This window comes from Schistocerca nitens, chromosome 1 (assembly GCF_023898315.1).
Source record: "Schistocerca nitens isolate TAMUIC-IGC-003100 chromosome 1, iqSchNite1.1, whole genome shotgun sequence".
NCBI lineage: Eukaryota > Metazoa > Arthropoda > Insecta > Orthoptera > Acrididae > Schistocerca > Schistocerca nitens.
Window position 1 is genome coordinate 121564728 of NC_064614.1, and position 16981 is coordinate 121581708.

At 42.5% G+C, this 16981-nt stretch overlaps 1 protein-coding gene across 3 annotated transcripts in view; it reads left to right on the forward strand.

Moving 5' to 3' along the window:
* The first annotated feature begins 3908 nt into the window (after window positions 1-3908).
* Window positions 3909-16981, forward strand: part of LOC126242504 (protein transport protein Sec24C) — a 121328-nt gene continuing 108255 nt past the window's right edge. For 2 of the 3 annotated variants that reach the window (XM_049948092.1, XM_049948094.1), the window contains exons 1-2: window positions 3933-4365; window positions 8689-8912. In XM_049948092.1, coding sequence (XP_049804049.1) covers window positions 8705-8912 — 208 coding nt within the window. In that variant the 5' untranslated portion in view covers window positions 3933-4365; window positions 8689-8704. Of the gene's footprint in view, window positions 4366-8688; window positions 8913-16981 lie in introns of all 3 variants that reach the window. The other variant, XM_049948093.1, reaches the window with a different exon arrangement.

The following is a 16981-nucleotide window of genomic DNA, read 5'->3' on the forward strand; positions in this document are numbered from 1 at the left end:
CTTGGTCGAATGGACACACAAAATTTCGCTTTAAAAATCATTTTGCTCAAAGTGGGAAACAAACTGGCGCTTTCTGTCGGCACTGGGCGTCGCTTGAAAAACTTTATAAGCGTTGTTTCTTTGGAGTGACTCCAGCTACACATAGCAAAATCAAAAGGCTGATAGCTGTGATTTGAAAGATCTAGCAAGAAACTAAAAATTAACTTTGTGAAATTAAACTCACTTCAGTCTTCATGTTATCTGTTAATTTGCCAGTTAGGTGTTAGACGAAACTCGAAAGGATATGGAAACCTCGAAATGTAAGTCTCTGATGCCGAATCTACTGACTGTATGTGTGGATATATTGCAAATTCGATGGTTGGAAAATTCAGCCGGGTTCATGTACGAAACAGCTAGTGGCATGTTGCTGTTGCGTAGCAGTTACCTATGTGAACTTCTAGTTGTGCATGGTGCAACTCAACAGATGCAACTTTTGTCACACCATGTAAGTTTAGCTTTGTTGTACTCTGTTGCGCCAACACTGCTCCCTGGTGGTAATATTTCGAAACACGATCATCATATCGCGGGTTTCATGCAGTAATTTCCGCTGTATGCCATTCGATTTCAGTGTTTCATTTTATTCTCTCTCCAAAAAAAGTGAAAACAATGGTGGACAGGTACACTATTGCAGTTTCTAGAACTACACGAACTTGAATAAAGAAACTTAATATATGTAACCAAAAAAGCGAGTCGTATAAACTTCGTAATTTGTGAGACCAGGCATGGTATAAATTGTGAATTAGATGCAGGAAATAGTTCCAGAGTGTGATGTGGCAGCTGTTAAACTAAAAATTAGTTATTCTAAATGCGTTTATCAAAGAATGCAGTAGGATTCTTGGGAGAGTAGCGTATCTGCTGATGATTTTTAAATGCCCGCTGTTGGTTAGCTTGCCCTGCCGACAGCATTTTCGTCTCTGAGTGTTATATATGTTTCCCCTGATTTATCCCTGTGCGAAATCTGTTTTCAGATCCATCATTTTTGTTTCGTCTTCCCTGTACTTAGCTCTAACTCTTAACTACAGCTCTAAGGTCATAACCTGCACTATAAAATTCATACTCGCCCATATGATTTCAGTTGTCGCCATATTGAAAGCTGTGCAACTACGAAGAATTTGTGGCGTCCATTGTGAACCGTAACTATCAATGCCACTACAGCAAGCCACAAGCTGCTGCGCCACATTAGATGCACGTGTGAACTTGGTTTTGAGTGAGTATGGATAGGGACAACTGTATCTAGTGCGTCGCAAAACCTCTGCAAAAAGTAGACCGCTCTACAATTGCAAATTTCTTTGATGAAGCAGTGCCTTTGCAAATGTCCTCAGAATCACCTTCATATATGAGACCTGAGTTTCTCTTGGCATATACAATTTTCACGGGAATTGAGCCACGTAATAATTACAGTGACTATTGCAGTTTTTGCCTTGAAAATGGCGGGATGTACTCCCGCCGAAATATCGGCTGTCGCTGTAAATATAACCTGGCTGAATTCCCGTAAGTTGTCTGAAAAGACCTTCGTATAGTCTGTAAACATTTTAGTAAGCTCATGTCCCATTGTTTCGATTGGTAAGGCTGGTGGACTTTGTGGCTCTAGTTATTTTTGTTATCTAACTGTAATTGTAAGTGTTTCCACAGCCTTAATTTAATTTAATATTCATTTCACCTTTTTTATTACACGTTTTCATGTTTGTTACTTTCGAGTTCTGTGTGCCACTTCTACTGTAGCAGATGATCGGTGGAAACGTATCTTGTCAGCACTGCAAGAAGTGACACAACCACTCACTTTTCGGAAGTTCGTGTGGTTTAGTGATGGTCAAAGAAATTCTTTTTACAGGACTCTTCCTTTTGAGACAGTTCTTCATTTCGGACTAGTTCGATGAATTTGTTCAAATGAACGACGGAATTCATCTTTAATGTTTATACATCAGTCATTAAGGGCACTAAGAAAAATCCATAAACATGTATGTTAGAAAGCAAAATTTTACAATTTCATTGCCTACAAAAATTGAATGGCCTTTAGTAGCAAACTAGTGTACATATTTCTACGAATTTTTTTACATGCAAGTTTTTTGTCAGAAAGGGCTGAGTGCTTTCAGTTCTAACACGGACCATTACCTGGGATGTGGGAAGCACAAAAAAGTCAAGTATTCTCGTGTTCGATAATAGCGTTTATCTGCTTCCTAGCTCATTTTGTTATCTGATAAGCCTGGAAAAAGGGAAACTTCGTACTTATTTAATAGTTCACAAAAATTAATTCTTACGATGGGAAAGAAATATTTAGATACAGACAGGCCCTACAGGAGACTGAACTGACCTAAAAAAAAAAAAGCGGAATAACAAAAGCTTTAGGTCTTCTGATACGACGCAGTTCACGCACTTCGGAACTGGAGCCTACACTGAATTAACTGAAAGGTTTCAGTCTGCTGATCAGACGTAGTTAGTGCAGAGCATCATTGGGAGTTTAGAAATACGGGTCCTGGGAGTGCGGTGTACTCAGTATCAGGAGGTAGGAAAATAGTTCACTCCAACTTTCAATATGTAGGGGAAGCGAGGAGCAAAAGAACTACTGTTCACTAAAAGAAAGACTCCTCTGAACATTACCAGAATAAATCATTTGAACTAGTTGCTTAAAGTGTTTCTTCCTCTCTACTTGCAAAGCAGGAGATATGAGCTTGCTAAAAAATTTTCTGACTGTATGTCATGTTTTAAAACGTAGCATCACTCGGGTATTTTTATAATTTTTAGGAATATTGTGGCCAGTAAATTTAAATAAAACAATGGCCATATTGCTGAATGATGTAGAAGCACTCAAAATGTTTTATCCTACCCTAAAGCAAGTTACATCTTTAGTCCCTTGTGCTACATTAGGTAGCTGAAACAGTAAGTCTAAAATTTCGGCATGATAATGTGCATACGTTGGTATCCACCACAAAGAAGAAAAACAGAAGCTAAAGCACAAAAATTTGATAATTCTGACAGTAGTAAATAAATCACATGATGACTTTTTTTCATATTAAACACATGTGAAAGCATCTGCCCGTGTTGCCACACATAGAGATAGATTTATCCTTGCCTCCACAACCTGTTTTGACCAGATGGCGCACCGGAACATGAATAACTGGTATCAGATTTTTCTGTGATAATTTAGATGAAGTAAATTTCGTAAGAGACTGTAAATTCTTGAACATTTGGTTAACAGCTAATTGCTTCAGCAAACCTATGTTACTGCCCCAACTTGATTTGTTTCCTTCGGTTTTAGGTCGTAGACACCTTTGATGGCACTAATGTAATCTTCATTAAAGATGCGGAAGTGACACTCAAGGAAAGACGTTGGAAGCAAGATCTGGTTTACATCAAGTCAAATTTCACTCGTTTGCCTTCGGCAATTACGGAGCTGGAAGCCACATGTCTGCCACTGTTGGAAACTTTCACAAATGCTGAAGAGATTGATAAATCTTTGCAGTCATCCTATAGATTAATGGGTGTTGAAGCAAAAGATAAGCTGAACAAAGTTATCGGATCAAATCCAGATTGCGAGTTTATGAAGTCGTAAAAAAATGTTTTTGGTGGAAATGCGAAGTACTTTCAACTTCATTTGACTTTTCCCGAAGTTTCTTACCTTAACTAAGCTCCTGTCACTTCTTGTGACGTGGAAAGGTTATTTTCTATGTACAAAAATGTTCCTTCAGATAAACCCTTGATCCTAAGTGAAGAAAGTTTGGAGATATTGGCTATACTATACTGTTCTCAATGTGCACGTTTAGTAATATGATACTGCACGGTCCCTATTGTATGGATGGGATTTCTGTTTGCGGTCTTGGAAAAAAAAATTGAATCATTGTTTTGGGCAAAGATGTCAAGTTGACGTGGCTCGCTGTGCGCATGCGCAGTAAGGCCTTACGTGGCAAAGCCAGCTGGAGAGAAGTACGTTTAGCATTTCGATATAATGGTTATTTTGCCTGTAACGTGAAATTTTATCTTTTGTAACTGGATGTTAGTATGTGCTGTCGTTCCTGCAGAACTAGACTGCCTGATACTCGTTGGATTCTTAATTGAAAAAGTGATATTTCATGATTTCGAAAGCGCATCTATCGGTTTTGACGTTCGTTGACTGTGTCGTGTGTCAGTAATATAATACATATGTTGTTACCGTCAGACGTGTACATTGTATACATGTTTTCAAAGGTGTAGCCTTTTGCATCGTCTGTTTTCCTGCTTCTGACAACTCCGTTTTGTTATCCCCTGTGAGGACAAGTTAACGTGTTATTCAAGCTGTTCATGTGATTTATTCTTTTTAAGACATTCACAACTAAAGTTACTCCTAAAGAGGTAAGCACGACTGTTAATGAACTGCCTTTTCTTTGATCATTCACAACATGTCAGCTTTTTTGTGCTAAGGAAGTTTTAGTCGTATGACGGACAATATACACTGATTCAGTATTGACATACTTCTGCTAAATGACGCTCACAAGAAATCAATGTTCTATTCTTCGTGACTCGTGAAACTGCTGGTACACTTAACTTTGATATCATATAAAATATCACATACACGTATTTCTTTGAAATTTGATCCACTGCTACAGTGCTTACGCCGAAATTCGAGGGAATGAATGTCCGCCAATTTTAAGAATTTTGCCTTAGTAGAAGTTTGTCGACTGCCTGTAGTAACAACCAATAATAATATGTTCTGTGTACTGTAAATTGACGTGTATGTTAAGTCAGTCTGTCATATTTTAACGCAGAAATTGTAGCTTGTTACAGATGTAACTACGATGGTGTGGTGTTACGTAAACTTAGAACTATCAAGGGAGCATAAGGGAGAAAATGATAGTGTTTCTCGTCACAAGTCATTTCATAAGTTGAAAGTACGTTAGATAAGAAAGACAAAATGTAATGTTCGTGAACAGGAAAATGCTGTCAATGCCTTTTAAATGCTACGGCAGGTACGCGGTTTGACGCGTGTGTTTCTGTAAGGAATACAATACAGTCTGCATTGTGCGACATTTCATAACTGCCACAACGAAATTACTTTCACTTGATTCTTTCCGTTGTTATGGACATAATTTATTGCATTTTATGAATTCGTATTATGTACTACACACGGACCAAATAAAGGTATAATTATTGTATTTAAAGTGTAATGTGACATTACAGGGATAGCCAATAACAGACTTCCTATCAGTTTTGTTTTTACCGAATTATTTACGTCAAGTCGATTTTAAGACTCAGCCTTTCAAGTAGCGAACGTCTATTCAGTGTACACTTGATTGCTCCGCAAAACTTTCACTAGGTTCACTTCTTTAGTAGAACGTGAGAAACCTATTATGTGCAGGTTAATTTCTTCACGGTCAGAGATTTGTAACAGCTGTCATAGGTTTTTCTGCTACACGAGTTTTGTCCAGTGTGAATTCCGGAACTCATTCATTCACAGAGCGTATTTTCCTACTTTCAAAACAAACTCTTCTGTGATGAGTATCACTTTCCTAAATATGTAATACCAGTTTGTTTTGGTAGACATTTCCATGATGTAGAACAGTAGTCTAGAAAACACATAGGTTTATGCAAAAGATCATTATCTCGGTCCTTCATCTGTAATAATATTTTCAATTTCAACAGAGATGGTTGGCTTAGAAGATGCAAGTCTCATGCACTGAAGAGGCTAGATATTTATATTTATAACAGTAGTCTTGTCAGTGCTTGTGAATTTTGAATTAGTAATGTGGAAACTGTTAAATTTAAACCTTGCTACTACATATGATACTTGTGAAATACTTTATAGAGACATTTGCTCCTTCAATCAAGAGATCAGTCTTGAGCACAGCTTACATTAAAACATCAGCCAGTATAACCAGTATAATAGTTTGTTCATAAAGTCTTTAGATAATTTTTAAAAAAGTTTCGTTTACTGATGTAACAGGATAATTCATACACAAGAACCATTGTAGCTGTAGATCATCAAAATGCAGTGGGTCTTACTCATTTCTAACTATAACAACATATGGATTACTGGAGCTTATTAGCTGTGAATATATACCATCTGTTTGGAGTTTAATTCCAATTTTCGCATATAATTCCTCTGAAAAGTGTTATGTAACACTTGTGAATTATAGTGTTGTACATTATTCTGCTGATGTAGTGTTCAGTTCAGCTTTAAAACATATCTGAATATTGTCATAAAAGACACATTATGGTTGGGACCATTGTGAGAAGTTGCAAAACTGCATGACACTTTGATTACTTTTGTTAGGGCTAGGTCAAACATATTACACTCATAGGTTTGTTTCTCACTTTGAAGATAATGATTATGAAAGTGAGTGTGATATGTGTGAAATTCGGTGCAGTCTTCAAATAGTGACAAGTCTTCTTAATGTCCAACATGCTATGACTGATAACAATAATTGCAGACTCATTGTCAGTGTGTTCTGGCCATCAGTTTTTATATATTCTTTGATTACTTCAGCCATCTGTAGAATGTCTTCAGGTGTGTATGTACACAACAACAGTGGGAAATACGGAAGCGTCCGATCCCGCCCGTCTGCTTTGACCCATGACGTCACAAATATGGCGGAAACAAAAACAAACACACACACTTTCCACAAGAAGCCTAATGACACTAACGGGACAAGCACGGGAAATGGGGTGTTTTGGGTGGGGGGCAAGCTAAATATAAACAAATTTAGACGCCTTGCGTAGCTACAACGTGTAAGTGAAGACAGCCATGCATGAATACCCACCCACCTCCCCAGGGGTCGTAACCCCTGCAACCCATAGAAGATAAAGATGCTTCAGTAGCTGATAAGTGTTTTTTGTCTTTTTAAAAAAAATGAAAATCTCGCATGATAGAACGAACAGATCAGAAAGATAAATATAATAAATTAAAACAGAAATTGGAGGAAACAGATAATTAAAATAAGTAATAAGTGTTTTTAAATTTAAAAAAAATCTCAAGAGATAGAACGAACAGATCAGAAAAGCAAATAAAATAAGATAAAACAGAACTGGAGACAGCCACACTCAAACCAAACTCCGCGCCGTCATGACGTCACACACGACAACACCCTTGCGTCACGGGTCAAAGCAGACGCGTGGGATCGGACGCTTCTGTCGACCCCAACAGTGTTGATACCTTCCAAGATAAATATGCTCTCTATTCAGCTTCCCAGGACATACAGTACACCTACATTTACTGTAAGCATTTCAGGTTAACAGAAGCTTGTCCAATTCACAACCTGGTTCTTAGGTTATGCTACAGATCAATACTTCACAAGGCTTAAGACTTTTTTTAATTCACTTTCATTGGCATGTCACCTTCCCGCATAATCTTATCTTGGGTTACACTGCAGATCAGTCTGTCACTACAACCTACGTTCGAAATGTAACAGAGATGCGAGAACAATATTGTGTGTTCTGTTCTCTTACTCTTTGCACATGTATGACTGCATCATCATTATGATACGGATAAAAACAGACACCTGGTAGCAGTAGGTTTAGTAGATGTTGATATGTATGAGCTCTAACCTGCATGGAAATGGCCATTCTCAGCGTCTCCAATATGGCACCTGTGACTTCACAACATACACACGGCAGCAAACATGAAAATACATATAAATAAGACAATAATGTCTCCCTTCAAAAATATAATCAAACTAATGGGACAGCTGTGGGAAATTGGGGGGTTTTAGGGTGGGGCAAGCTAAGTATAATAATTAAAAAAAAAAAAAAAAACACAATCCCAATCACACAAAATGGGGGAAAAAAAATTACCACATTCCGCTACACCAACAAAATCCATAGGAATCCGACACTTCATATGACCTATACAGCTCAACTGCAGCTGTTGATACCACAGAAACATCTACAACTACAAAAATTGGAATCGTACATTTCCTTTGACTTGTGTAGGTCCACCACAGTTTTTTGAACCTGTCCCATTGCATGCAAACGTTGCACAATGGTAGAATGACCACAGTTAATCACTTTTGCCAGTTCTCGAGCAATCTCATGTGGATCATTATGGATTAATGTGTTTAAACAATCTTCCTCAAATCCTGAAAGTCTTCCTGAACATGGAGTCACTAATGTCAAAACGCTCCTACTGAAAATGAGAAGACCATTTGCTAGCTGTGCTCTGTCCAGTGGCATAATCTCCATACATGATGCTTATGTTTCTGGCTGCCTCTACTGCTGTCCCTCTTCTAATGAACTCAGGCAGAAGAGTATGTTGGCAATGTTCAGATTTCTAGCTCAACTTACTTTCTTAATTTGACAAAATCACAATATATAAACTCAAATAAAAACAGTGAACTACAAATAAAAAATGAGAATTGATAAATAAACCCATAGCAACTGGAATCAGTTATGCGAAACAAAAACCCTGTGAACTTATGCACCAGCCTAAATATATTTAACGCCATGGTCATTTGATGTAATTGAGTTGATTCTTTTATCACAAAGATATATTGCTGTTGACGTTATATAGCTGCGTTTAGCATCTGCCCTTACAAACAATAATAGAAATGAAATAATGTGTGACTGTCGGAGGTTGTAACGGGTTTATTGTGAATCCAGTATTGTAGAAACATAAAGATTGCATTTCTTGTTGTGTTAAGTGTATGTACTGCCATTGTGCTAAATTGAGGAAATGTTTTACAGAACCAGCGGATACACAATGAATCCGCAGTACGCAGCCCAACAGCAACCACAGTATGGTGGTTATGGTGGAGGGGGTAATGGTATTATCTCTCCAGGAGCACCACCTTCATGGGCGCAGAATGGCCCTCCCACAGGAGTTGGACTTGTGAGGCCATCGACACACAATGGTGGTCCAGGGTATCCTAATCCTGCTGTATCTAACGGTCCTACACCATCGCATCAGGGTAAGAACTTCAAATTCAGAACTCATGTTATTGTTAATTTTAGTGTTTAGTATGTCTTCTGACACACAGTAATATTGAAAAGGTACTCATCGAAGGAACAATGCGGGCAGGAGTTGTCATACAATCTCTGTTAGTCCCTCTATCTCTCTTATTTTTAGTCTTGTAGAAAAGATTTATCATCTAGTGATAAGTTGGTGTAGCTTAGTGAGCGTTTTGATATAAATGTGTTCTGTATCACAAAGAATACGTAAAATGACAATGGTATCAGACTGCATTCATTCTAGAATTCAATTCATATTACACAATATGAATATGAAAAAGGAATTTATGCCACTTGCTTATAGAGTGCAGTCTTCAGTATTTCAGCCAAACAACTGTTACAGAATCTGCTTATTGTTCATTGTAAGGGTGATCAGATGATGTGTGACAGGTGTGCTGAATTTCCTTTGGTGATCTCTGAGAAATGAAACAGAATTAGGAACTCGCTGTACTTACACAAGTATCATCGAGATGGTAATTAGAAATGTTCAAAAATTGATTATTCCCTTTGGAAAACTGTAATATTAGGTGACAGAATATCTGTCCACCAATTGCCATCTGGAGCTGATCATCAGATTCCTGCCAACAGATGAAAGTACATGAAAGTACAAAATCTCACACTGCCAGAGGAAGCTGTCCACTCTTTTGATCAAAAACCTCAAAAGTGATGTCCCTCTCCCTCCTTAGCCACAACTACCCTCCAGAGAGTTAACAATAATCCCCCCCTCCCCCTTTGTAGCCAAGAAGCCCAGCCTGCCCTCCTTACTGAAACATTTAATCCCAGCACACCTCACGCCCAAACCCAACCATAGCCATTATCATAATTCAACACCTTGCACTCCCAGCCCTCATTCCATTGTTAACATCTTATCTAGATCCTTTCATCCTGAGACATTTCTTACTTTGTCACGCACCCAAATTCAATTTCACTACTCCTGTCAAAGATCTCCTCTCATTAATCCATCGCCTCATTTAGAAACAGCAGGTCATTATCCTGCATAGTTAGTGCTGAACTTTGCCTAGAACAGTTCCAACTTAAATCCAAAATTCTAAGAAAACTTTATTTTCTCCCATTCCTTTCAGAAAAATATCACAGGAACCCCAGACACTTCTTAAGCTGAGTCCTGAGCTGTCTGTGATGTGTAGGCAGAGAGCTTCACTATTATTGTCGTTGTCATCCCCTCTCCCCTCCCAGTAGACAGCCTCCACTACTGCACTACTAGACTGTGGGGAGTATGTGACAGAGGGGCTTCATTCGCTCTGAATCACCTTACAAAACTATTCCAAATCGCCCCATTCCTTCCATCCACAATGAGTGCCAGAAAATACTTAAACCCCTAGTCCCTATCCCCAAGAAGCCTAATCACAATCTCTTCCACAGAATTCCTCACCCTTCCTGATCCAGAGACTCCCATCTTCTACCTTCTTCCAAAAATTCACAAGAACAACCATTCTAGCTGTCTCTTCATAACTTTTTACGAAGCCCTCTACCATACGTACACCATCCGATTAAAAATATTCGGACACCCCTACATAATGCAGAATTGACCACTAGACCTGGCAGTATAAAAGGAGGGCCGGAATACTATGTTGTTAGTAGAGAAGCAGTAACAGCAGAATGCATAGATCTGGAGAGCTCAGTGATTTCAAATGTAGTCTAGTTACTGGGTGTCACTTAAGTAAAAATGTCCATCAGGCTTATTTGAAACCTTCTAAAGCTGTCCAATTCAACTGTTGTGACTGTGAAGTGGAAATGACAACCACTGGTAAACCAAGAATATACAGAGACCGATCTGGAGAGCTCAGTGATTTCAAATGTAGTCTAGTTACTGGGTGTCACTTAAGTAAAAATGTCCATCAGGCTTATTTGAAACCTTCTAAAGCTGTCCAATTCAACTGTTGTGACTGTGAAGTGGAAATGACAACCACTGGTAAACCAAGAATATACAGAGACCGCATGTACTAATGGAATGGGACGAGTTCAAACATTGGCTTCACTCCAGACCTCTGCATCCAATATCACTACTTTCTCTGGTTTTTGGTTGAGGATGCATGGGTTGTCATTCCTACAAAGACATTTGGACACCTCATTGAAAGTTTCCCCAGCAGGGTTCAAGACTTCCTAAAGGGGAAGGATGGACACACTCCATATTAATATCCTCCAATAGTTGTCTGGATACTTTGATAAGATAGTGTCTGTCAGCGCCAGTAGACCACCACTTCCAACCCATACAGAACCTACCATTCTAAATAAGATGCCCGCTACGTCCAGGATTGTCTCTAATCTGTTCTCTCCCTCTCCCACCTGGAACCCTTTTCATTGCTGTTAATGCTACATCACATTGGGTAGTCATACAGTCTAGAGGTCGTAGCCCTAGAACACTACTTCCCCTAACAGCCACTGATAAGTCTGTGTAAAACCTTGTTAATATCTTTGTAGTCAGCTTCATCCTTACCTGTAACTTCTTCACTGTTGAGGATAAGATATAACAGACAAATCAAGGGAACTCCTGTATGTATCAGAGAGGCCCTGTCCTATGCCGTTCTTTTCATGAGGTGTACAATTCATCCAGATTGTTACTGAACCTCTGGTTTCATACTTATTTATTGATACCTTTGTGCCCATGACTCATGGTGAAAGAGAAATTCTCCGCTTTCTGAATACTTTAATTCTTTTCCTCAAGTCACATTCATCTTGGCCTTTTCCATATTCAAATTTACCTCCCTTGACATTCACTCGCATCTCACTCGGGCTCAGAACCAAACCTCAGTCCATATAAAATCAACCAATAATCAATGATTCCTCTGCTTTGACAGCTACCACCCTTTACACATCATAAGCTCCCTTCCCTGGAGCTTAGGTACCCATGGCAAACGTATCCACTCAACCACTGAATCACCCAATACCTACACTAACAAGGTCTTGGATTCTCCTGTCCCACAACTATGCCACAGATCTTGGCCACAAACAAATCCCCCAGGCAGCTTCTTCCCTTCACCCTCTGAAAATACAGTTCCCTTTTCCAAAAAAACTCATAAGTGCCCCACTTGTTACCCAGTATGACCCAGACCTCGAATGCTTCAATACATTACTCCACAAAAGATGTGCCTTTTCCAAGGTAAGCTCCTGGAATTAGGCATTCTGTTCCTGGTATCGTTCCATCTCCCCACCCCCCCTCCATCTGCTCCCCCCCTCAACCCCTTTTCTCCCACCCCTCCTGGGGCGCACAAATCTTTTGTGAGAATGTGTGTGGTGAGCATGGAGCTCAGTCATTACAGTACTCCTTCCTTTCAATTTTATACTCTGACTATACATTTTCTCTGACTTGGTCTTCAGCAAGGCTTTCTCATTTCAGCCTGGCTTTTCTATAGGACACTGATCATGATTGTGTGCTTTGCTTTTTCCAGTCTTTATTTTCCTACTCATTTTGGCTAACTCATGTTTGGTCCCTGTTTCAGGTTTGACCTCCATTCATTCAGCTCCCAGGGGGCTCACAGTTCTTTCGTGTGTTCGTGTGTGGCGCACATGGGGCCCCGAGCTATTGTAGCTCATTTTTCATTCCCTAGCTGCTTTCCATTCTCCCTGCCCCATCCCTCCCCCTTCCCTGTTGCCACCTTCTTCCCCTCTCTTGGTGTTCTGCTTTATGACAACCTGGCTATTGGTTGCAGTTTTGTTCCTTTTGCCTGTTCTTTCACCCTTTTGTGGTCCCCACTTGATGTTTGACCTCCACTTCAAAATTTCCTGTTTTTAGTGTGAGCCATATGGGGAAGAATTCCTCCATAGCATCTACGGCGTGTATTCCTCTCCCCTTTCCCTTCCCCACTGTAGCCCGCCTTCCACCCTGCTAGGTCACCAGCGCCATGTGGTGGGGCTGTTATGTACCCATGTGGCTGAGACCCCCTGACAACACGGGGATCGCACTACTGATACCTGAACTGTTACCTCGCCGTGTATGCCAAGGAATGGTTGCTTTTCTTCTTGGAACATCGGAACTCCCGACAATGGCCGCCGTGCCAGGCGGCCCTTGCTGTGGCTGGGTGGTGCCCATGGGGAGAGCCCCTGGTCAGAGTGGGTGGTATCAGGTCCGATGCTTGGCACATGAAACATATCAAGCTGCAAAAATCTGGCGATTCTCACAAGGCCATCTCTTCAAATGGTGAAGGATCCTTAAATGCTGTCTTATATGACCCGGCAGTATTCCCTTCCCTGGCTGCACCATAGGAGGAGGGCCAGGCTCGCTGTCTTGGGCTGGAACCTTTTCCCTATTACCTCGTCTGTTCTAGGACAGATGGGGACACATTCACCACCACAAAGCCGTTGTTTTTTGTGGAAAATATTGAGGACAAATTTGGTGAAGTGGAGTCTTAGGAAGATGCAGTCGGGCTCCGTGTTGATCAAAGCTGCTGCTGCCACCCAATCCGCAGCTCTTCATGCCTGTGATCATCTTGGCAACGTCCCAGTGTCTGTCACTCCTCACCAACTTCTGAATATGGTCTAGGGAGTCATTTTTCATAGGGACCTCACCCTGCAAACTGATGAGGAACTCTGGGCTAATCTGGAGCGGTGTGGCGTTCATTTTGGTTGCTGTGTGCAGAAGGGTCGCAAAGACAACTGCACCGAAACTGGCACCTTCATCCTGTCTTTCGAGGGGGATACCCTCCCAGAGAAGGTCAAGGTTATGTGCTACAGATGTGATGTGAAGCCGTACATCCCTCCACCCATGCGGTGCTTTCGGTGCTTGCATTTTGGGAATATGTCTTCCCGCTGTACGGCGGAGCCTATGTGTGGTGACTGGCCACCCAGTCGATGAGGGAAGCCCTTGTGTTCTGCTGCATGTGTGTGTTAATTGTGCTGACCGTCACTCCCCTCGCTCGCCGGGTTGCCTATCTTACAAGAGAGAAACGAAAATAACAAGAATATAAGTCCCTGGGTTACCTGTCTTACACTGAGGATCGCCTAAAGTAAGTATGAGGGACTCCATCCGGTGTCACTCTCTTCCTCCTCCTTCTCCTTCTTACCCCAGCCCCGCCCCACTCTCCTCTCCACCTCCCCTGCCGTTCCCATAACCTTCTGTCAGGGAGTCACCTCCCCACCCCGGCCGAAGAAGTGCCCCCCCCCATTTCGGCATCTGCAGGTGATCAGGCTCCCTCCTGGGAACCCTCTCCCCGGGTCTCTTAGGCCAGAAGACTGTTACCACCACTCGGCCACAAGGCGCACCATCTGAGGGCCCCGAAGTCTCCCGCTCTCTTTCGGTTCCCGATCTTGCAGACGCCTGTAATCCCCATGCCCTACCCTCCTCCACCTCAGAAGAGGAGAAGGAGAAGAAGAAGAAGAAGAAGAAGAAGAAAAAACATAAATCACAAGACAAGGCATCCTCGGTGCCCCCGGAAGTGCCAGCTCCCCTCTCGCAACGTGAATCTGACATCTTATTTATTGATGTCACCCCATCCTTGTCAGTGACAACTACTGACAATGTGACTTGATGTCCTCCGTAGCTCCTTCATGCTTACCTTGGACCTACATCACACAATCATCCAGCGAAACTGCAACAGCTACTATCGTCACCTACCGGAAATGCAACGTCTTGTCTCCTCTTATTCTGCGTTCTGTCTTGTTCTCCAAGAAATGCATTTCCGTGATGACCACTCTCCCACTTCACGTGGTTATTGAGTATTCTGTCGGAACCGTGCTGGCCCTGGGATAGCATCTGGTGGGGTCTGCACTTTGGTTTGCTCCGATGTCCTTAGTGACTGGATCCCCTTACGTAATCCCCTTACGTACCTCCTTGGAAGTGATAGCAGTTAGTGAAAACGACTGTGGCAATCACCATTTGCAATGTCTGCCTCCCTCCAGGTAGGCCACTTGCTTATGTTGCACTATCTACCTTAGTTCAGCAACTCCCGCCTCCGTTTCTCCTCCTTGGGGATTTCAATGCCCGCCATCCACTATGGGGGAGTGTCACATCAACGGGTCGGGGTGTCCTAATCAACCAACTTGTCATGGACTTTGATTTACGTCTCCTCAATGATGGTCCCCCTACCCACTTCAGTGCTGCTCATGGCACCTACTCTGCTATTGATCTCACGATCTCCTCCCCTGCCCTCGTGGCTTCCCTACATTAGTCATCCCATGATGACCTTTGTGACAGTGACCACTTCCCAGTGACACTATCGTTCCCCTGCTACCACCAGGCAGACAGACCCCCACGTTGGGCATTCCGCAGGGCTAATTGGCCTTTATACATGTTTGCTGTCTGCTTTGACACCTCCCTCTCAAATTCCATTGATGTAGTTGTGCAAGGCATCTCCGCCGTTCTTCTTCGTGCTGCTGGCACTGCTGTCCTCCTATCCACAGGGCCCCCTCGTCATTGGCTGGTACTGTGGTGGACCAAAGATGTCGCAGTCACTGTCCAGGACCACAGACGGGTGCTGCAGCGATTTAAGCAACAACCCTCCCAGACCGACCTCCTCACTTTTAAGCGTCTTTGTGCTTAGGCTCATTACATTATTAAGCGGAATAAAAAGGAATGCTGGGAGTGCTATGTTTCCTTGCTGCGGACATATGCCTCTTTATCACAGGTTTGGTCAAAGGCCCATAGTGTTCTGGGCTGCCAACAACAGTCAACTGTCCAGGGTCTGAACATCCAAGGAGCTCTGTGCACTGATCCATTGGTCCTCGCAGAACATCTTGCGACACACTTTGTGATAGCATCCTACCCTCCTGCCCTTCTCCAGCAGAAATGCAGAATTGAGCGGATCCCCCTCCATTTCATCCTGCACCACGTTGAGCACTACAGTGTTCCTTTCACTGAATGGGTATTGGTGCAGGCTCTTAGCTCTTCACGAGACACAGCCACAGGGCCAGACTCCATTCACAGTCAGATGATTCAACACTTGGACGTTCCCCAGAGGCATCAGCTCCTGAGGGTCTTCAATCACATCTGGCTCACAGGTGCTTTTCCGTCAAAATGGCAAGACAGTGTATCCCCGTCCTTAGGGCCGGGAAAATCCCAACATCTCTCAACAGCTACTGCCTTGTTGGCCTTACAAATGTGCTTTTTAAACTGCTTGAAAGGATGGTCAGTTCCAGATTATGTTGGGTACTCGAATCTCAGGGCCTTTTGTCACCATATCAATGTTGCTTCCCAGCAGGATGATTTCCAACTGACCATTTACTCCGATTGGAATCAGCCATCCGACAGGCTTTTGTTCTTTGACCTACGTAAGGCGTAAGACATGACTTGGTGCCATCACATTTTAGTTACCCTCTGTGACTGGGGCTTCTGTGGTCCCCTTCAGATTTTTGTCCGTGAGTTTTTATCTTACCGGCTCTTACGGGTTCAAGTTGGTGCTTCACTCAGCACCCCTCATATTCAGGAGAATGGTATCCCACAGGTTCTGTGCTAAGTGTCACGCTCTTCCTCATTGCAATAAATGGGCTTGTGACCTCTGTTGGGCCTCTGGTTACCCCCGCCACCTAAAGACTACATGCCTGCAGAAGCTTAATGCTCTCCGCCTCCTGGCCCATATATCTTGGGGTGCAGGTGCAGACCGTTCCACTCTTGTCCATCTTTACGATGCTCTGGTTTTGTCCAGACTCGATGATGGTAGTCAGGTTTATGGCTCCACAGCTCTTTCCACTTTGGAACTCCTTGACCCTGTCCGTCATTGTGGGGTGCGTCTGGCTATTGGTGCCTTTCACACTGGTCCTGTTGATAGTCTCCTCATAGAAGCAGGGATTCCCCCTCTACACATCCGACGGAGCCAACTCCTTGTTTCTTATGCATTCGCCAATTCCCTGACCATTCTGTATACCCTGTGCTCTTCGCCAGTGAGGGATGTCTTCCTCCTAACACCCGCCTATGGGTGGGATTGCCTGTTGGCACGTGTATCACTACCCTCTGCGGGGATCTCCATCTGCACTCAGTAGGCTGTGCCCCGTGTCTTTCCTCCAGTCCCTTCCCCCCTCTGGATGGTGCCTAGACCATGGATTAGGACTGCTCTCTTCCAGGGTCCTAAGGTCTCTGTTG